This window comes from Hippichthys cyanospilos, chromosome 4 (assembly GCF_059441005.1).
Source record: "Hippichthys cyanospilos isolate Australia breed blue-spotted pipefish chromosome 4, RoL_Hcya_1.0, whole genome shotgun sequence".
NCBI lineage: Eukaryota > Metazoa > Chordata > Actinopteri > Syngnathiformes > Syngnathidae > Hippichthys > Hippichthys cyanospilos.
In genome coordinates, this window is record NC_142372.1 from 19702347 (window position 1) to 19725600 (window position 23254).

A 23254-nucleotide genomic window follows, 5' to 3' on the forward strand; every position below is an offset into this window, starting at 1 on the left:
CAAACCGAAATATAAAGACAAATTCATTCTTTTATAGCCCTGACTGCACATTGACTGAAGGTGCACACTCATTTCCGTTCATACAGTGTTTAGGGTGTTTAAATGAATTCTGTTTAATTCATACACATTATTCATCCCCGAGGAGCAATTTGAAGGTGCGCACAGTAGCCGCAAGGACTGCGGAAGTTACAAACTCATAACACACAGTCACTCACAGATGAATCACATTTAAAAAAAAAAAAAAAAAAAACCCACATAGTTTGTTCCATGTGTGTGCATTGGTCTGCACCTCCCCTGCGTACATCAGTCATCCCAATCCCAGCTACTGTGTTTTTGTAATGCTTTTTGGGGTAGTTCATGACCAGTTTTATGCCATCTTTGTATTGCTTTTTTGAATTATAAAGATAGAAATCTTGGCACAGTGACGCCTGCTTCAAATAGTGCTTGGATGCGATGCATTGGTATTCCAATCCCAGCATAGCAAAAAATAAACTCACTTTTTTTTCGCGCTTTTTTCTCTCGCTTTTTTTCTCACTTTCACAGAGTTTGCAATTGGATTTTAAATGAGCATGCAACCGTGTGATCTTCGCACATGCGTGGATCGCGTCACATTTTGAATCCTAAAATCTTGGAAGCATAAGAAAAGAATGTGACTTTCAAACACAACATCTAATACAGTCTCTGAATTGGAGGAAGTGTTAAAATGTATGCTCTTGCACAAAGTCTTACCAAATGAAATGTCCACTTGCTTGCTGAAGAAAGGGGTCAGCGTCTCCAGCCCTGTGAAATGTATTGTACCATGTAGCTGAGATGTTGAAATGACTTTTTTACACGAGTCGCTACAGTATTTGCTGCAAATGATTCAACGATTCTCATGGATTAAACTCCACTTTTTGAAACTAAAGATGATTTTCACTGCATTTCATTTGCTGTAGGCGCCTTGAGTGAGCGCAAGAAGGTCACACTGGGCACACAGCCCACGGTGCTGAGGACCTTCCGATCACTATCCACCTCCAATGTCTTCGCCTGCTCCGACCGGCCCACTGTCATTTATTCTTCCAACCACAAGCTGGTGTTTTCTAATGTCAACCTCAAGGAGGTCAACTATATGTGCCCACTCAACTCAGAAGGCTATCCTGACAGGTCAGCGACAATCTAAAGCTTCCTGAACGTCCCAACCATGTGTAGTCTTGAGAAATGCAGACAGTGTAAAAGTTAAATTAAAATAATAAACTGTGAAACATTTCATGACCATTTTCATAATTACACGTTTGACCAAATCTTCCCCTGGTTACAGTCTGGCTCTGGCTAACAACAGCACTCTGACAATTGGTACCATTGATGAGATTCAGAAACTTCATATCCGTACCGTTCCTCTCTACGAATCCCCCAGGTCAGTCTTTATCTAAGATTTGAATGAGTCAGCATTTCATTCACTATCGACCTTTTTGTCCTTTTATTTTTATTCTTGTTCATTGTCGCAGGTTCTTCCATGATGACTGCCTTAGCTTGTTTGCTTTTTTTTTGCAATTCCCAGACTCTCTCCCAACAGGTTTACCGACTCCCACGACTCATAGTTTGTCCTCTCACCTCTTTCTTCTATTCCTCACACTCCAGGCGGATTTGTTACCAGGAGGTTTCACAGTGTTTTGGGGTTCTATCCAGCCGGGTGGAGATTCAGGATGTGAGCGGTACCACTTCTGTTGTACGACCCAGTGCAAGCACCCAGGTACTGTAGCTGGTGTTATGGTTGGGATAATTAGCACCTTGGGGCCTTCCAAACAGCCATGCTGACGATGAGCACTATTTACTGATGTAAGGGTTAGCAGAATGCTTTTCTCATACTATAGAAAGAAGTAGAAGGGAAAGAAAAAAAAAATATATATATATATAGATATATATATATATATTAAAAAAAAAAAAAAAAATATATATATATATATATATATAATATATATATATATATATATATATAGTTTTTTGTTTGCGTCTTTTGCACGATTTAAGTTGAAATAAATACGAATAGGTTCTAGAAATCAGTTAGTTTTAGCTGTTAGGATTAATTATTTCTTATTTAATGTTGTTGCTTTTGATATCTTCATTCGTATAAAAAAAAAAATCAATAGCACAGTTAAGGGTTTCATTAACACACATTTTACCTTCATGTAAAATTATCTAAATGTATATAGCATTCTTTCTTTTTTCCACTGAAGTCTCTTGAGCTCTTTGAGTTGGCAGCCATGATGTACAGTAGCTCTGAACATTTGTAATTATGGCCATCCAATTATTTTCAGGCTTGTTGTCTCTTTCTCTAATCTTTTCCAGCGCTGTAGTTTATTGCTTGGGGTAGCACTTTTTAATTTTTCTCAACTTGAAAATTGAAGAAGTTAACATTGTTATATTAAATAATTCACATCAAAAATTCAATTACATATTATGACTGTTTCAGTTCAAAATCATAGCTAAATAAGAATTCAAATGTCAAGGCTTTATTTTAATTATCATTATTTTAAGGGCCCATCCAAAAGTATTTGAACAGCAAAGTGAATTCCATTGTTATTGTTGTATACTGCAGATATTTGAGTTTCAAATCAAAAGATGAATGTGGAACAAAAGTTCAGAATTGCCACTTTCAATCATGGTATTTACATCTAGATATGTTATACAACTCAAAATTATTGTCATTTGGAACAAAGTTTTGGTCTGTGTAAACCACAAAAAAAAAGTGTAAAAAAAAATACGTTTGAAATAAAGGCTTGTGAGAGTAGTGTGCACACTCCAGTCTTTCCAGTGATAGGTACCGTCACAGGATATTGTGCTACTCAAGAATCCCCGTCACCCCAATGGGACTTGTCTACTCACTATATAAATTTACATATCCTACCCCTGGTGCACAACTTGTAGAGACAAATCATCGCCAAAGCCTTTTGCACAATGACCACAAAGAGGTTTAACTGATTTGAATGCTGCGCATCTGCTTCTCCATATGGTGCCAACTCTCCCATGGAGCTCTTGCAGACAGAGACGTAAATCGCTGTGTAGACCTTATTATAATTCTCTTTATTAATTTCAGTACCTGTCCCATCTCATCAATCTGCGTACTTCCAGGCCCTCTCCAGCAGTGTGAGCTCTAGTAAGCTCTTCCCCAGCAGCACTTCTCCCCATGAGACATCTTTTGGCGATGAGGTAGAAGTTCACAGTCTGCTAGTCGTGGATCAGCACACCTTTGAAGGTGAGACAGCCAGATGTACATGCCTTTTTTGATCTCAGCATTGGCACCTTCATATGGTGCCTTTGCCTTGAAATAATGCGCTCTGCCTAGAGAATAAATATGAAGTTTATCAGTTCGAACCGCTGTGCATTTTCCTCAGCCTTGACTTGACACTCATTCATCAAATATGTTTTGCTTATACATATTAAAACAGGTGCTTCAACAAATTTGCATGTACTTTCTACAAGATCAACATTATCCTTTACCTGAATGTGTTTGCTTATGTTATATATCAAACACACAATCAATACTGCATTATAGCCAAACAGTAGCGATGAGTAGCATAAATGGAAAACCGAGCATTTTGACTTGATCTGCTTGAACTTCATTATTTCCAATTTGGACCCAGTTAAAGGTTATTTGCTAAGTTTTGTTTTGTAATGCAGACTACCACCTAGCTCTTAAAGACCCAGAACTTCACGAGCTTGCATTAGTTAAAACCTATTATGTAAATGATTGTAAATAAGGGACCGACCGGGTCAGCTGGCTATGTCCAAACGTGTCCGAATTCATCAGTTTGCTTTTTTTTTTTAATGAGTAAAAATACCTAGTTGTGACACCCCCCCATCCCACTACACCTAAAATTTTAACAAGATTATTTTATTCAAGGTATTCTTCCTATGTATTTTTTTTATTAAACACAAATTGAGCCTCATTACAAAAATCAACATTATATATATATATATATATATATATATATATATATATATATATATATATATATATATATATATATACACACACACACACACATGCACACACAGTCATGCAAATGTACGTAATGTAATTATGTAATTGTAAATCAGATGTTGACAACTTTTCATGCTCCGTGAAACAATATTAAAACCTCTTGACCGCAACTTCTTAAGCAGACAACTTATCAAAGTATAAAATAAGTAAAGATATAATTTATACATACCGACAAAGAGATAAAACACAGGGGTTTTCCCATCTCCAAGTAGCATCATTTTAATTAAAAAAATTATATTGTACTACATTGATATCAAATTAATAAATTCTTCGGCCCTAGTTTTAATCCACTTTCATTCGTCATGGCCATAGTCATAGTGCTGGTTATTTGTACTGTTAGCCAAAAATCTGTCAGGTGTGAAAAGAGATACCAGCATGTCACCATTTTGTACAGTCATTTACCAATGTAATTGTATTAAATCCAGTTATGTTAAAGATCTGCTGTTAAACTTACACGCTTTAAAATGATTAAATTACTCAGCTGATGCATTATTGGGATTGATCATGTCCAACATGTTTTATTGGATAAATAATTATTGTGCTTCCAGCCCCCAGGGCCCTTTTCCCCGATGCAAAAATTACATTTAAAATGAAAGATGGTATCCTTACTCAGCAAAGAGTAAGGATATAGCAAAAGGGAAATTAACTTGCTTCCTCAATATAATAATGTTGTTTTCCATACGCTTGAACACACCAATGTCAAAATTGGCCAAAAGTATAATTGTTTAATTTTTTGTTTTTGTTTTAAACAATTATTGAACAAAACTCACACATTTTTGGAGCACAAAGTTGCTTTTCCAGAGTCATCCACACAAACTGCATCTTACGTTTGTGTTTAGCGTCAGTGTCCTAGTCCTGTCAGTGTTGTCACATATTGACTGTTGCATGCAATCGCATAACATTTTTACCTCCTTATTTTTGGCCATGATAGGGCAAGTCCTTGATTGCGCCAATGTATAGTGCTCATAATCATAGTACGTAGTCAACGAATCAGCTCTGTAACAGTGTAATTGTAGCAACAAAGCAGAATCGCAAGCCTTTTACACGGCTTCTCTGTCTGATTGCCTTGGACATTGAAGCGGTTTACTGCAAAAACACACACATGTCAAAGACTTAAGCACCGTGACGCTCTAAAATATTTTTTGTGGTGCATTTCTATCAGTGCTCCATGCCCATCAGTTCCTCCCAAGTGAATATGCCCTCAGCATGGTGTCATGCCGGCTTGGAAAAGACCCATCAGTCTACTTCATTGTTGGCACTGCCATGGTCTACCCAGAGGAGGCTGAGCCCAAGCAGGGACGTATTATCGTCTTCCACTACACCGACGGTCAGTATAGGCTTTTTCTGAAGTCCAAACAAATGCAAACTAAATGTAATGGGTTTTTTTGTGTTGTTTTTTTTTTTTTTTTCTCTCAGCCGTACGCTGCTTGTCTTCTCACCTGTCTCATTTTTCATTGCTTTTGTCACACTACAGACTGTTTCTTTTACTTACCCGCTCTGACCATTTTCTTCATTCAGGGATACTTTGTCCTTCAATGCTCTCGTTCCGCTTTTCACATAATCATCACTTATCACTTCTTATCAGATGTGTCCCTAACCCCTTCAGCTTCCTCTCATTTCCTTTCATACTGCGTTCTTTTAGAGGTGCATCGCCTCCTTTGCACACTAGTACCTATGCACAACATTTCATTGATTGTCTTTTTCTTTTTTCTTTTTAATACCATATCCATGTGACTATTCAGGCAGTTGAGCTGTGCCTAATCAAGATCTCATCTAGGTTGAAAATAATTGACACGTTAAATGTTGGCATCTTCTTTTCCCTTAGGAAAGCTACAAACGGTAGCAGAAAAGGAGGTGAAAGGAGCTGTCTACTCAATGGTTGAGTTCAATGGCAAACTCTTGGCCAGTATCAATAGCACGGTAATCGTTGCCTCATTATTTCAGACATAACACCTGACTATTTATCTGACGTGGTCGTTAAGACAGAACATCTTGCACAAAATATGTTTTGTCCGTTGCTTGAAAATCCATAGCACAGGGGATTGCCGTTCAGTTAGAACAAAACAAAAAAATCACGTCTTTTTTGTATTACATTTTTGAAACGTTCAGCAGGCAGATAGTCCACATTGTTTTTAACATATAATGCTGCATATCTGCAGAAATTGTTTTTGTTTTTCTTTTTTTTGACCTCTTAAAATATCTCATAATATTTAAGAAACACATGGACAAAATATTTGGTTGCCCTGTGTTAATAAAAGAAAGTTACACTGGTCACAGAAATACTGAACATGAATCTGACAAAGGTCATAATAAACGCCAAACAGAAGCAGCATTCTTCTGCTGGCGGGCTCATTAATGTTGTGTTAGCCGAAAGCTAACAACCTGAGGTTAACTCTGATCGCTGCTAACTCTTTCAAATTCATACTAGTGGTGAGGAACAAGGGCAGAAGCACAACGTGAAGCTTCGTCATAAAATTATTATGACCAGTAATGTGTCGGCAACAACTTTATTCATTGCAGAATAACAAATCCCATGACACTACGATGTGTCGGTACGGTCATAATTAATACTTGTTTGGATGCGCCAAACAGCCACAGCTCGTTGAAGCATAGCTTGTGGTGGGAAAAAAAATAACATGAAAACCATTGTTTTTTTTTTTTTTTATATTTTTTCATAAACAGTTGGCAAAAAGGGGTCATGCAACAGGAATGCTAATTAATAATTGTGCCGCACAGGAAATGATATAAAAGAATTATTATGTAATGTCAGGTATTTTTGCTACTTAATGAATGCATGTGAATTAAAGGCTGGATTCCCCAATTGGTATAGACCAAAAAGTAATTAAATAAATAAACTTGATTTATTAGAAACTAAATAACACATCTTAACCAGAGGTCCAAATAATCATGGTGTTCAGTGTATTATGAAACCAGGGTATTTCCTTTCTAAACCAATTAGGTATGCTTTTATATTCACACCGACTTAATGTTGTTCAAATATTTATTGGTTTGTCACACTTGGGTTACAAATTAGTGAGAATCTACAGTAATAATGAACATATCACACACATTTAGAATTAGATGCAATTATGAATGCAGTTTAAGTGACCATTTTTCCATTTGTTCATATGCAGTAGTAATTAAACTCTGACCAGAGCCAGTGTATGAAGCCCAAATTCTGAAAAATAGATGCCGCAACCACAAGGCTGTGACTGGTGCAAGTGCATGTCAGGTAGAGGGATGGCTTGGGGGAAGTGCCTCCTCAGTCATTTTGAAGTCTTGAGTTCCAAATAGATTTATCTGGTATTGATTGTTTGGTGAAATCACTGACACATTGTGATAGAAAACACTCCCACAGCGCTGGCTCGTAAAGCCACACTCATTCATCCCTGCTGAACTATAGATATACAAAAAGGATTCTAGCCATAAACAGAGCCTCTTAGCAGAAAAATCAAAAGCCCTAACTTGCTGATGTTTTTTTTTTTATTTTTTTTTTTTTTTATTTTATTTTTTTTCCAGAAGGCATATCACATATCAAACATGCAATTGCTTACCTGTAGGTACGTCTATATGAGTGGACTGCTGAGAAAGAGCTGCGGACCGAGTGCAACCACTACAACAACATCATGGCACTGTACCTGAAGACCAAAGGAGATTTTATCTTGGTTGGAGATCTGATGAGGTCCGTCTTGTTGCTGGCATACAAAGCCATGGAGGGCAACTTTGAGGAGGTACTACAACAGCACCGTGAATTTTAAAAGCATTGAAAACTCTTGTCTTCTGATTGGGGCGCAGTGGGGTTGTTTGTTGTGCTTGTTAATTTGGCCTGTGTCAATTGTGATGTATTATTTGTTCAGCAGGAACATTTCCAGAATACACATATCCCTCCTAGACTTTTGGCAAGCAACTCAAACTAAAATCAATTTGAGATGGAAAGATTAAAGAATGTACAATGAGGCACACACAAATCTCACACTGAAGGGCTCCTATGCTCAGAGTAGTATGCAAGATGCAAATACAAACTGTAATGTAAAATATAATACATTAAACATGAACCTAATTTCCTCCAAATGATGGACGTGTGGTTGTTATGCTTCTGATAATACCGTACTTAAGACACAATTCTTACACGAGTTCTCCATGCCAAATTACAGATCTGTTTTGGGAAGGATTGTTTTCATTTAAAACAAATAAAAGAGACAATATTTTCACATTTGCATTTTAGAGAAAGAAGGCATCCAAAGGCTGTTTTGTAAATGTTGAAACCGCAGAGCTCATACATCCAAACAATTCCACTTTTAAAAGCTACATCCCATACATCCCGTGGTGGCAGAAAACTCGCATAGTCTCCGCTCAGTCACTGTTGCCCATCATGCTACATTACTTCTTTCAAATTAGATGACAGCTGCTCAGTCTCTCAGGCGGAGTTTCCACAAACATTTATTGCCCAAGACTCAAATTAGAAATTAGTGGTTCAATATAGTTTGCCAGAGTATATTTCAGACCAAGTCAGTCCTTATCAGGCTTGCTAATGTTTCTTTTACATGATGGGATGGCAATGTGTTTCTCTGTAAAATGAATGGTGTGAGATATTATCAGCAAGATGTAAAATGTGCAACAGCACAAAAAAGAACAGCCTCTACATGGTATAAAGTAGTGCGCTTAGCATCGCTTTCCACTGCTACTGCTCCTCAATCATGGCTTACTTAGAAGTATGCATACTGTCAACGTTTAAATTGAACTACCTGGTGAAGCTAGGGCCTTTCTCTCAGGAGCTCATTCACACCTTGCTGTTGGAACAGAAACCTCATATGTCAACATATGGGCATTTTGTGTTTTATCACGAATTATACTATTGGTCCATGCCCACGTCATCTCTTTTTATTACGCATGAACAATTTTGGTAGCATGTATTTTACCTCTTTTTAAAGAATTAACTGTCTGGCAAATGCTGCCTCATCCATCATGGTGCAGAAATGTAGCATTAATTTATGTCACTTGGAGATTTTTTTCATTTTTTGAGGGAAAATAGTTAGGCTTAATACTTTTGAGTGATTTGGTAAACTTAAATAGCTGTAAATATTTGCCCCCAAACCTAAAAAAAAAAAAAATCAAAAAAATCTTCAGATTTTTTTTTCCACCTATTGCTCATTGGTGTGCTGAATATGTCACTTAGACCTTTGAGAAAGAGCTTGACAAGATGATGCAACAGCCGTTTGATTTTGTGAAGTATTAAAGACTTTCCAGCTCTTGGAGGTCAAAATGAGCATTGATTTTGCAATTGGATTATGTTGATTATATAACTAAAGTGAAATCTCTTACCTTGCTGGCTGCCAGTTCAGCGTTTCTCAGAACTTTCATTGTCCTTTTGTTGTGTGACGTTTCTAAAAGCAGCTGATTGTGTCGGGGAACCTTCATATTAAAGAGCTGCAGTGGAGTGTAACAGTAAAAGTGCAGTAGCATTGCAGGAATGTTAGGTAACTCAACTAAAATACTTTTTTTTTTCTTTTTTCTTTTTTGTTAAACCTGAAAAATAGTGACATTGGAGGTGCAGGGATTCCACCAGACGGCAACTATATAAAAAAGGAACATACAGCAACAGAAATTAAACAAAGCCCAAAAGTTGTGTGCCTTCAGAATGATCAATAATATACTGTCTTATGTAGCATGACAGTTATTTGTCTGATTTTTGTCTTCAAAAAAATGTGAAGGCACTCTTTCTTTTCAAAAGGTAAAAGCAGTGTAGGTGATTTGTGCTTGACAAACCTGATATCGAGCCGTTAAGGTTTTTCCATTAGCACATCACTTAATGGTATTACCTTAGATCATATCTCACATGTTTTATAGATCGCTCGGGACTTCAATCCCAACTGGATGAGTGCAGTGGAAATCCTGGACGATGACAACTTCCTTGGGGCGGAGAATGCTTTTAATCTGTTTGTTTGCCAGAAGGACAGGTGAGAAGCTGGATAAGGGAGAATAATCACATTTATTTTAATCTTTTATTTTTATCCGTCACATTTGTTTGTGCACGTTTTTCCACGGTTGTGTAACTTATATTTTTTTCATTACTGTGTTACTGTGAGGCATCCACGTGAGAAGATTCGCTGTCACACGTTTAAGATTACGCAACTGTTATTGCATGAAAAATGAACTGACTTGTGCCCCCGCTTGTTATCTACTTAATACATCAGGTTGAGCACTCAATCTTATTGACCTTTACTTTTGTATCATCTCTCTTGCTGAAACTCTCTACTACTTTTCACCTGGTTATCCATTTCTATTGCTATTTTCTGACCTTTACAAAAGCCTCTCATATCTCTGGCCCTCATGTTTTTCTTCAGATTAATCAATCTTCCAACATACCCAAGACAATGCTTTTTTTTTTTTGCTTTGGCTGTCTTTTTCTCTCTTCATTGGAATTGTCAGCGTTCCCTCTGCCCTCTTTTGAACGTGTCTTCCCTGTAACAAAAGCGATTATTACAGCTCATTCTTTCTTTCAGTGCGGCCACCACAGACGAGGAGCGTCAGCACCTCCAGGAAGTGGGGCTCTTCCACCTCGGAGAATTTGTTAACGTCTTCTGCCACGGCTCGCTGGTGTTGCAGAACTTGGGAGAAAGTTCCACACCCACCCAAGGGTCTGTTCTGTTTGGCACGGTCAATGGCATGATTGGTGAGCACGGCCATACAAATTCAACTCAACTTGCCATTTTTGTCTGTGGGCTTGTATTATATCCAAAGCAATAATGGCGGCCAAGTTGCAAACCGCGTGTTGTCGTTTCCTAGAGTAGAGGTGATGCTTGAGGTCATATTCAATACGATGTCTCGAAGGACCTCTAAATAAAGACAATTAGCGGTAATTAATTTGCTGCCAGCCCAGTAAAAATTGATTTTGACCGGCATACTGTACTTGACGTCTGTAGCGGTCATTGTTAGGGAATGAGTTAAATCTATGAAAAGGTAAATGTGTTTTGGACTGTTGACTAACAGATGTAAGATGAATCTTTAGGCTGCTCACAGACCGGTTTCTCCTCCACACCCTCCGTCTCTGAGGAAGGTTTAACCAGAAAGAAGAACCGGCTTTGTACACTTGAGTAAAAATGCTGCCATTAGGCGTTGTAAAGAAAAATCACCCTTTTAGCCTTATCGTCCCTGAAAACTCTTGGGACTGTGATGTATCTGATGCTTGTGGGAACGGGCTGAAGGCCAACACGCACACACAAAATCAAAGTAAACTTGCCTCGTTTACTTGTTTAAAGGAAGATATCGTGTGATCGTAATCTCAAATGTTGAGCCGTATTCAATTTAAAACTATAATGGAGTTAAAACACAAAAAAAAAAGAAACGTGCAGCACCCACAGATAAAACGATACAGAAATTAAATGCACAGGAACATAAATTATTTGGGTATCTATGTGTGAGACGTACACACATTTCAGCCTCTAAAATGATTGGGACAAATCCCACTATTGGAGTGAGTGTACAAATTGATAATAAGAATCTAAAATCCACGCTGAGTTTACTGTTCTTGTAAGTCTACAAGCACATATGCCAAGTCAGTATAGTATGTGATATCAGAGGCGTCACAAACTGTCAGGATTATCTTCCACCTCAGTCCCACTCTCATCATCTTTGAGTTGCTGTATATGTTACAATGCAGATTAAGCCCCCAGTGGAGCAGAATAATGTAGAAGTCTGACTTTGTGTGTTTTCTATCCTACCGAGAAGCACAGACTGCACACTCTCAAAGCCTGGCAACTGTAAAATTTAACAGAAAATCACAATGAATAATTGAATGTTATGAAATAATGTTACTTTTCACTCCATACAAAGTAGTTCTGGCATACAAGCATAAAAGTTGCATTATGGGGAATGCTGTCCATCTAATGATCATTTCATTTATTTATGATGGAAAACGTTTCGAGTTCCATTACATGACCAGTCGTGACTAGTTCTTTTTCTCCCTAAACGAAGCCTTTTTGTTGCTTGATGCTTGTTGTCAAGGTGATACCTTCACTGACACGTGACAGTCGAAGTCAGTCCTCTAAATACTGTTTGCTTGCTCTTTCCTTTTTCTTGTCTTTCTTAGGACTGGTGACCTCCCTATCTGAGGGATGGTACAGCCTTCTCCTTGATCTTCAGAACCGCCTCAACAAAGTCATCAAGAGTGTGGGCAAAATTGAACACAGCTTATATCCTTCATGTCCATGTTTTCCATCCGATAAAATATAGGGCTATTATACAACCTCCTATTTAAGAGCATAGCTAATGTTTCAATGTTCTTCTGAGAGCAAATATGTTGATAACAAATGAAAAGCTCCTCTGCTGCTTGCCGTGTTGTGTTGTTTAGGTCTAGGGTGGAGAAAAGTTGACCAAGTCCGGTGTGTCAAATTTAAAAATAAGTCAACTAAAAATATCCACTTTGAACTCCGCTGTAACCATGTTTACACCACGGACCTTCTTGCAGATGTATAAAGTGTTGTAATGGCAGCAAGGAATTTTCCTTTATGAATCATTGGTTGTTTGGATCAGCGATTTCAGTTAAACATTTCAGACAGCAGCAAATTGACCTCAAAACGGGCAGTTCCACTCTCAACTTTACTCATGGACTATTGTTGAAGCTTTAATGGCACCATTACTTGTGTGAACTAAACTCAACAAAGCTTTAAATGGTAATCGCTAGCACTAATGCTAACACAAGATTGCTTTGCTAAACATGTATAAAAGATGATAAACAAGAGGAGTTATACCTCCTCACTTCAATCTATGTTCAACTTTTGTAGATTATTAAGAATAAATTAATTGGTGGGCCAGTAATGGATAGGATCATTTATATGAAAAAGATTCGATAGTGACCATCCTTTTGGCGTTCCTGGTTCCGTCAATAGTTTGGGACCAAAAAAATCTGTAAATTTGTGAATCCTTAAATGCTGAACCATGAAGTCTTCATTGTAATTTATTAGAATGACTGTCCCTAATAGTGGTTGTCATTCATCCGCCACCTTCCTGATAATGTCCACTGTATTATTTGTCACATAACAGGATGATTTTAGTAAACCAGCTTTATTTATACCATCGGCACCATTTTCAGGCAGAGCACGCTGCCTTGTATTGATTAGCCTTGACTGTGACGCACCTGGAGGTCCTTCCACACCGAGCGAAAGACTGATCAGGCCACAGGATTTATTGACGGGGATCTGATTGAAAGTTTCCTGGATCTGGGAAGGGCCAAGATGCAGGAGGTTGTCAGCACGCTACAGGTAGGCAAGAATCATCATCGCCTTCAGAAGAAATTCATTCAAACTGATGGAATAATTAGATATATGTTAACATATGAAAAGGCATTGCCTGCACACCTATTGGCACACACACACGTAAAAAATTCCATTTATGGTATTATTGTGAAACAGCCTTCTTTGTAATCTTTATAATAAAATGAAGAGGAGAGCCTGAGATAACCGGAAGACCTTGACGCTCTCTCCCTCCCTCTTTTGCAAAAGATCGTTTTTGACTCAGTTTTGCCCTTTCTCCAGTTGATAACTCAACACAAACACTGACTCACCACAGTATTAATTTGAAATATCTCTTGGAAAGAGCCGGTGTGATTGCTTTTCCACTGCCAAGTAGTATATAATTGGTTTTAAAATATTGAAAGCAATAATGGGGCAGTGATGGTGAAGCTTATGAAAGTTATCGTCCTAAGTGTCCAATCAGATTGCTGTGCTGTCACCGCTGTACTGCTTACGCTTGAGGGGGAATAAAATGTTTCTTTGCATCCAAATGGGATGGGAATTGAAGTGTTGCTGATTGTACTGTTTTGCTAATGTTAATGATGTTTGAGTAATTAAAGGATAAACAATTATTTAGGGTACCTTTTCTCATATATATTAACTTAAGGCCCATCAAATGCTCATTGTGTAACATCTTTATATATAAAGTCCTGCCCAAGGAAATTTTTAACATGTTAAGTTTTATTAAGTTACTATTTATTACTTTTTGTCACTTTGGGGATATATCTTTGACCACTTGTTCTCATTTTGTCCCTGTGTGTGTATAGGCTGTGACGTATTATTATTGTGTTTGCATATGGTCCGCTCCCCCAGTCCAAATTCTTTTCTTGGCATTTTGTAATGGAATCTCTCAGCATTCACACACACTTGAAATTTCAACTTCCTATCCTGTTCACATTTAAAATATGAATGTCACTGAGCAGATACTGTGTACGTCCGCCCCGTCGCCCATGCGTGTGCCGGCCGTGGTTCTGATTTAGAACGCGGTTTTCGTCGAGTTGGAGCGGGAGACCGGACGCTTCCTCCCAATGAAAACATCTGTCACGCGTCTCATTTTGAAAGCAATATCGGATCATATTTTTTTTTTAGCTAAACGCAATGAAGCAAGGCCGTCTCCGCGTGCTTGTTTGTTTATGCCATAACCAGCATTGCGGAGCTTTGTCTCACGTATGACAAGCCGCTGTTTGATGTGAATCTATTCCAGATCGATGACGGCAGCGGCATGAAGCGTGAAGCCACTGTGGACGAGGTCATTAAGATTGTCGAGGAGCTGACAAGGATCCACTAGCATTTCACGCCCCACGGACACGGGGGAAGATGCTCCACTGGAGAATTGAATTGGAAAAGATGTTTGGTCCTTGCAGGATTGTAAATAATTATAAATAAGCAATGTGTGCATGTTTGTCAGGGTTGAGTCCTTGAAGGTGCACCGGCATTGAACTTCGTTAGAAAAGAATCTCCGGGCCGAGCATTGCATCCGATGAAGAGAAAAAAAAAAAAAAAACATGCTCAACTGAACGTGTGTGGCTGCGTCAGTGTGGAATAATGTGTGACCATAGTGGGGAAAACACATTTTCTCTCACCCCTAAAAAAGGCCGTTTTAGCACATTTGTGACTGTTTTAAGCAGGTTAGCAAGTCCTTTTCATGCCATCATTGAAACATAGCTGCTTTTCACATGTCTGGGGTAATTCAAGGCAAAAGAACAAAAGAGGAAAAGGATAGATTTATAGATATTTTGTCTTTGTGGTGTTTTCTTTGTTCTAATAAACATTGCTTTAGTACTGGTACCCCCGTGTGTTCAAATTTCTGTCCTACTTGTTGATAAGTTGATAAGTATACAGCATTTTGTGTGTGTGTGTGTGTGTGTGGGGGGGGGGGGGGGGGTGCAATCTAACCAATTTTAACTAAATGTATTTCCTAATCTAATTCCAAAAAAATTTTGTTTAAGAGATTTCTGCCTTTGTGGATTAGCCTCAGCAAGGGGCTCTCACCCTTACCAAATAATTCAGTGCATCTCAATTATAACGTCACGAGAAAACGCCACGCCGACCATAAAGAAGAATATATATAAAAATACATGTAAAACTCTACTTTTTAACATTAAGAAGGAAAAAGCAATATATAAGAAAATGTTTAACAATAGGTAACTACTTTTTTACAGCATTTAGAGAGGATAAAGGTTTGTCTAAGCCACTGGTGTCAAACATGTAGCCCACTAGCCGGTTCTGGCCCGCAAATGGATTTAATCCGGCCCGCAAGATGATTTTGTAAAGTATAAAAATGAGCTGATTTTTTTTTAATAAATGGCAAATTTGTAATGTTTTTGATTATTATTAATGTTACTGTTTTATGATTATTAGTGATGTGCTTTTACTATTTTGGACAGTAATAAAAAAATACTAATTTGAAGTTGTTTTTAACGTTATATAAATTTGCACCATGATTTTATTTGTCAAGCCCACTTGGGAATAGATTTTCCTCCATAAGGCTTGCAAGGTGAAATGAGTTTGGTAGCCCTGGTCTAAGCAGAAAAAAAATAAACAAGTGAATCAAAGTGCCTGGAAAAAAAAAAGATGGCAATCCTTATTTAATCACAATTCCACTTCACATGGCAAAAGCAAATAATTTTCCCTGGGGTCTACCGATGCCCTACTCAGGAGTGGGCCCCCCTATTTGAGAAATATTGATAGAGTTATTATTAACCCGTGAATGATCTAGGCTGAAATTAGTGTTTGTGATAGGGGTCATGTTTTATTGGAGACATCACCGGAAACAAATGCAATAACACTTTTTCCTATCTCCATCACTATCTTTGTAGTGCTGCTATATCCACATACTTTTCCAAATGTAGTTGATTTGGATGTTGTATAACGAAAATGGCCAGTCATGCAAATACGGTGCAAAAGATCGTATTTCCTCATTAATGTCAAATTTTCATGTTCTGGTTTTTCAGATACCAAAGCTATAAATAACCTTCCATCATTATTTCTCACTGCTGCATTTTACCATGATTGGTGAAAGCAGATGATGAGAGTGGAAGTTGCCTGCCAGTTCTGAGTTATTTTTGTCCTCAGAATGGTGTGCCTTTGTTTTGCTCTGGTGGATCTTCAACCAATTTCCTGTTCAGACTCTTTGAATCCCCATCTCTCGGTGAAAACTCTTCTGGGAATTTAGGGATAAACTTTTGTAAAGCCGCACTCCTTACCCGTTCGTAATGTGTCTATAAAAATAGGGTAAATACAAGTGGAGTTGTAACTGACAGCAAATGGGACTCGACAGCTAAATAAAATAGTTGAGTAAAAAACACGAATAAAGTGAATATCGGCTCCCGTGTATACATACAGCCATAGCGCAGTGTGGCAGTGCCGTATGTGTGTACAATGGAGGATGGTGAATAAATACTCAGCTGTAGTCAAATCGATAATATTGCGCGTGATAAATTATGACTACCAGCACAAATTCAAACTCTTCAATTACGAATATAAAATCATAAACCAGGACACACATCTCTCCTGTTTTATCACGTTTAATTTAGCTCGCCGTCGAACGTCTTCACCCTGACACGCGTACCTCTGTGAAGTTCAACTTTTCACCCACTCTTGCAATGAATGCATTTCCTCGGCTTCCTCCAAGTATGCGAAACGCGGAAGGTACCGTGTCTCCTGACTTCAAAGTGTGAAATGAGCGAATTCAAAGAAGAAATGCAAATTAATGAGAATGTCTGTGACAATGTGCACTCCCAGGAAAATAGGCTGCTGCCAGTGAAGCAAGTTGACCTCAGCTAAAGTTATACACTTTTGCGTCCAATTACATTACCATAAATCGGAAACGTTGAAAACTGACCTTAGAAAGTGGACAACAAACATGGAAGTGATTTGAAGCTAGCGAGGCCTTTGACCTCAGCGATGTCTGTTTGAAATTAAATCCAGCTCGACAATTGCCGCAATGATATGACCTTGGTTTACCCTTTCTTGGAGGTGTGACTCTTATCTCTCCAAATACTTTGTTTTGTTCCCAGAAAATGTGTGACGGTCAATCGGTTCACCCTATGAATGACAAACAAGCAATTACCCAAGTCTATTTATTTGATATCAAAAAGGAAGAAACATAAAAGAATTGCTAGCCCTTTTTCTGGAAATATTTGGAAATAACAAATTGAGATATGTGCCCTTTATTAGACAACGATAATAATATAAAATAAATGTCTTTCAATAACTTCAAGTATTTTAACCTTACATTTTTGCCACCACCCAAACACATGTTTATATAACAAAGATATTGTTGGGGTTCATTTGATTCAGTAGTCAAACTGGACCTTTTTTTGACTTTTTCACCCAAATCAACAACTTTACCATATTCAGTAGACACCCAACAGGGGAATGATAGCATAAAAGATTCTCTGTGGGAGTTCTATCAATATTTCACTCAGTCAGGCAGACCTTTACAAACTCAGAAGCAAAATGGTAACAGTCCAAGAGGCTTAGGAATTTACGGTATTATTGATCCTGACACTGAAATAGAGGAGAATGCGTCTGAGGATGAAGACTATCTTGAGCTAAATTCTGATTCTCAACATTCTTTTGAACCAGGTGAGCTAATTGTTTTACCATTCCACCAAACAAAACTATCATGTCAACAAATGGGCAATTACAGCGGTCTTCATCCCCATATATGTGTCCGGCAAAATTGTCTGAAGAAGACGATATAGACAGTTCCAGCGGTCATCGGGATGGCAGTGACAAAGGCAAACCGTCCTTAGTCATTTCCAAATGATTTTATGTATTAAATCTGGCATGACCAGCTGAATAGCTGACTTGATGTCAGTTACACGCATCATTACCATCCTACTGGACCTTGGCACCGCCTTTTTATTTTTCTGTAGACGGTTTTGTCGCATATTTGGGGATGAAGACTACTGTGTTTCAGCTGTTTGGAGGATTTGGATGAACCACTCCATCTTCTGGTTCAGAAGTGATAAAATATGAAATAAGATCAGATGCAGTCTTTTCTTTTTTTTTGTCAAATTTCCTTATTGAACCCGTCAGCTGTTAGAAGTAAGGAAACACCATTACACTTAAAATTGATGGAATTGTTAGTAAAGGAGTTAGTAATGAAATATTAACCCCTGGGGGAAATTTCAACCCAACTCCGGAGTTGACGTTTTTGATCTGTGTTATCAAAGGAAAAGCATCCAACACTAGGAAGTTAAAATATTACATAGACCGTCAAAACGTGACGACTTAGCGAGACTAAATATGCAGAAGCAATGTGTAACACTATCAATCATTTCCTTTTATACCATATCGTGTTAAAGTTGACAATCCCAGGTGAGAGATTACACCCGAGCATGTCCCCAGCAGCACGTATATACACATATAACAACAAAGTTGCAATATTAAATGCAAAGAGCAGCTTTCTCTTGCTTTTGTATTGAGATGCAGTGCAATTGTTTTCACGGCACATACTTGGACAAAAAGAAAATAAGAAGTGACATTCTGGTTCAGCTTCATCGCGTGCTCTGAGCCCAATACAAATGATTCATTACGCTGCTCATGGCAACGCGAGTTGAAAACAACTCCAATTAATGTTATTTATTACAACGGCCTTTTGTGCCGATGGCACGTCCAATCCCTGATGTTCCGTAAAACATCAATATTTTGAGATTAGGGGAAATACAAAGGCTCCTGTTCATCGCTGTTGTGGTTTTGGCGCCATTAGTAGAGAGGATTCCTTCAGTGCTGAGGGTGCTAGTGTGAATCCTGGATTTACAGAATATCTGCTTGTTGTGAATACTGTAATCTTGTCTATAAGTGCACATGGCAGCCAATATCAAATGGTCCAAAATACCACAGCTGTGGAACCGACTAAAGCAAGGAGCAGATTGTATTATTTGTTGTTTGTTCAGTGGCGCCCTCGAAGAGATTTTATTAGGCTACCTTCTCCATCGACAATTTGCATGTGCCAGGGCCTAGCAAAGTTGTTCAGAACGTCAAACCTTGGATTCAGTAGGAGAAGTGTGGTTTTCATCCCGTGGAACAGTGTATCAACTCTCAGTGTATCAACGGGAGTTTACATGTGCTTTGTGGATTTGGAAAAGGCGTTTGACCGTGTCTCTCGGGAGTTCTGTGCAGGTTGCTTCAGGAGTACAGGGTCACAAACCCCCCGATACGGGCTGTTCCGTCCCTGCTCCACTGATGTCAGAGTTTGGTCCGCATTGCCACACGGCAGTAAGTTGAATCCGTTATAGTCTCCCTTTGTTATAGATTCTGTTCATTGCCTCGATGGCCAGACTCCCTTGGCACAGCCAAAGCGTTAAGGGGGTCCATTTTGGAAGTCTCAGTATTGCATCTCTGCTATTTGCGGTTGATGTGGTGCTTCTTCAGGCAGTGACCTTCAAGACCTTCACTGGAGCAGTTTGCAAGCGAGTGTGAAGCGGCTGGGATGAAGATCGACACCTCCAAAACCATGGTCCTCAGTTGGAAAAGTGCCCTCTCCGGGTCGGGGATGAGGTCCTGCCCCGAGTGGAGGAGTTCAAGTATCTTGGGTTCATGTTCACGATTGACCAAGAGCAGCGGTTCACAAACCTTATTGAGCCAGGCCATTTGTTTACATTAAAACAAATGTCATGGCACATCATCACCCCAATAACAACATTAGGGTGCTCTGGCCTCCCTTCACAAACAAATGGACTTTGTGTGAAATCTACATGAGCCTGTCTAATTGAACACAACTTGCATGTTAATGGCAACAGGTGGTTACATGGACTAATTATCCCATTTATCATCTAATGGTAGGCATTTAATTGTTCTGCTTGCCACTATAGCTATTCTGTATGTTTGGCACAGATAGATAAGCAATTATGTATTTCTAATGTTTTCAAAGTCATCAAATTCATTTTCCTCTGCCTCCATGATGATCATTGACTGCTCACTGGATATCATCCTGGTTGGAAATCACTGCTACAGTATAAAACATATAACACATCAAAATTGATTTTCAAGGCTCAAACTACAGTACTTAAATTCTGGGTTATGTGGTAACTTTGACCAGTGTATTGATTTTGACGTGTAGGTGGATTATTTTACTTGCAGTGTGGAAATGAGAGAAAAATGCCTTGAAGTCCTTTGGTTCAGATTCTTCTCTGGCAAGTGGAAATTCACTCTTTACAGAGCACAGGGCTTAAATGTCATGTTCGTGGTTCTATCTTGAATCATTTGCTTTGCAGTAAAGTGTGTTGAATATCGTACTTGTGTTTTATGTTATTGCTGATGAACAATGGACATTGTAAGCGGTTATGTAACAACTTGTATTGTAAAGTAAGATTAAAGATTGAAAACAGGGTTTAGCTTTCAAAGAGTGGTAGGTGGTGAGTGTGGGCACGTTTCTATATGCGACAGAGCAAACGAGACAGCTCCTGTGTGTCCTCTTATTGTTGTGTGCCTTTTTCACAGGCGCCATGATGCCTACGTGGCGTTATTGTGGTCGTACAGTCAAACATAATATTTTGTATTCCTGTTATTGTTTTTCGTTCTGGGTTTGTTCTCCTATCACAATCCAATCCCAGAGTATTTCAAACTCCTCGGTTGCAAAAAAAAAAACCATGCACCCCAACATAAAATAAAGCATAATGAGCCGCCGTTCTGTGAACAGTGAAACAAAAACAACAACAAACAACAGCCAGTAAAATGGAGGCTCTTAACCTGGGTTATGTCGAAATCTGGGGATTTGTGGGGTCAGTTTCAGGATTTCAGTGGCACTCAGAACTACTCTCTACTTGGCCATCGTTGGCTACAATTGATCTCTCTGAAATTGAAGACATTTCTGTAACTCGGAAAACTGAAGCAAGTAATTGCCATGCACTTAGATAAGCTCACCTCTTGAGATAGCCAATGTTTTGTTGCAGAAAGAGAATTTAGTATTTTGCGAAAATTACTTTAGTGGCACGGGAGATTCCTGGATAAGATGCTGGTGCTGATCTTGTGTCCAGGCAAGAGAAATGTCATGGTATTATACAATTGAACACAATTTCATTTCCAGATTTATGAAAGAGAAGCATAACATTTTTTGGGTTTTGGCCATCCAAGCAGTTAGCACCTTGGCTTTGATATTAACATACGCCCAGGGCATAAGGCCATTCCAATTCTAACAGAGGACAGCGGTGCTGTCTCTTACCGCCTGAGTTGTTTCCTAGCTATGTGAAAATCAGCTCACACCTACCTTAACAAAATAAAAATAAGCCAAACAGAATGTTCGGTAACTTACTGGTATCAGGAAACCAAATAAAGCTCAGTTTATTCAACTGTGAAAATAGGGTGTGAGATTGGGCGGAACAAACCATGAAGGGGACGGTTGGAAATGTTCTTGTTAAAATATTAAAATCCAACAAATTGTGTTAACACACTTCTCTAGCATGCTTAAAAAGGACATACATTTAAAAATAATAACCAAGCTAATTGGTAGGATTCCATATAGGGATGCTTGGGCATTTCCTAAAATGAACTTGAAACTCCTATGGAGTGCAACTTGCCATGTCTTGCATCTCACGTCTGCACTTGTCTGTGACGCAAAAACAAGTTTTATTGATTTGCAGAGTAATTTATTGATTTATGGTTTTGTTTTGTGTGAAGTTCATATTTGTTTATGCACCTGATGCATGGTGTACTAGTTTCTCATCCAGCGGGGAAAATATATATATCTTTTTCCTTTGATGTGAAATTGAACAAAGAAATAAACTGGACAAATTAAAAGCTATGTGACATTGCAGTTTTATAGTTTTGACACTGTGTTGCTAAAAGTGCCAAATGTGAGCTAGATAAACATGCATGATTTAAAAAATAAATAAACAACCCACTTTTTTTTTCAAGTCATGGTCGATATTATTTATTCCTCCTGTGAGCTGCTGAGAAGTTCTGACCTCCCTGTGAGAAACCACTGATCCAAGTCCATTCCACCTGTAGATTGTCAAAAATCATTTGCATACATTTGTATATTTTCGCCAACTGACTACACCTTGCCTCAGCAGAGCTCCTGTTATTGTCACAGATTCGCAGAATCATGTCCTCAAATGAACTATGTATTTTCCCCCAGGAACAAAAATGTGTATAAGCGGCATGCTTAATGCATTTGGCAACAGCGCAGGTGCCACTTTCAGTCACATGATTTATTATTGTACAGGGATTCACTTTCTGAAGCATTTGAGTTTTGACTCATTTTACAGCACATCTCTGCGCCAGGCACAGCTGTGGTCAGAAGTTTACTTGCCCTCATCATGAACCTGAAATGTCGTGATAAATTTGGAGCTTTTATTTAAGTGTGAATGTGCAATGATTGTACATCTTCAATCAATCATTTTGGATTTTATCCAAACCAAACTGGGTCAAAATTATACTTATACGGCACTATTACAGGACAATCCGTCACAAGTGTCAAAAGGGGAAGACGCTTGATTGTATTGTCTGTCTTTTAAACTTCAGAGAGATGTTTTCCTGTGAAATTCATTCTCACCAAAGATACCACGACACATGCAGTCTTTTCCATGATATGGTGTTGATAGCGTTACGCCTCTTATCACGTAATCTCACTGTAGTTTTGATGCTTGGCATAAAATATTCAAATTCATAATGTGCCCTACATTGGTAGATGAATATTTAAAAAAAAAAAAATACACACTTGGAGGGATGTGTCTGATAAGGCAGGCTTACTCTTATAGCCATGTCCAGCCATGCTAATCTCATCCAAAAGCTATCATGCATAAATAACTTACATATTTTCCACCATTTTACATCAAAATGTAGATGGGGAAATGTTATGGTCACAGCGGTTTGCTCTCCCGATTTCCATTCAGGGTAGCTTCAGCTCCCATCGAAGCAACCTTGTTAATTTGAGTGCGAATAGTTGTCTATCTCTGTATGTGCTGTCTGCCTGACCGACTGGCGGCGGCCA

General features: G+C 38.5%; 1 protein-coding gene across 1 annotated transcript in view; it reads left to right on the forward strand.

Annotated features, from left to right (window-relative positions):
- Nucleotides 1-15099, forward strand: part of ddb1 (damage-specific DNA binding protein 1) — a 33270-nt gene extending 18171 nt beyond the window's left edge. The window contains exons 16-27 of the mRNA XM_088413558.1: nucleotides 936-1143; nucleotides 1298-1393; nucleotides 1618-1729; nucleotides 3109-3232; nucleotides 5184-5348; nucleotides 5847-5941; nucleotides 7582-7752; nucleotides 9869-9978; nucleotides 10525-10694; nucleotides 12111-12213; nucleotides 13158-13281; nucleotides 14516-15099. Of these exons, the coding sequence (XP_088269684.1) occupies nucleotides 936-1143; nucleotides 1298-1393; nucleotides 1618-1729; nucleotides 3109-3232; nucleotides 5184-5348; nucleotides 5847-5941; nucleotides 7582-7752; nucleotides 9869-9978; nucleotides 10525-10694; nucleotides 12111-12213; nucleotides 13158-13281; nucleotides 14516-14599 (1562 nt within the window). The 3' untranslated portion in view covers nucleotides 14600-15099. The remainder of the gene's footprint in view (nucleotides 1-935; nucleotides 1144-1297; nucleotides 1394-1617; nucleotides 1730-3108; nucleotides 3233-5183; nucleotides 5349-5846; nucleotides 5942-7581; nucleotides 7753-9868; nucleotides 9979-10524; nucleotides 10695-12110; nucleotides 12214-13157; nucleotides 13282-14515) is intronic.
- The last annotated feature ends 8155 nt before the right edge of the window (nucleotides 15100-23254 follow it).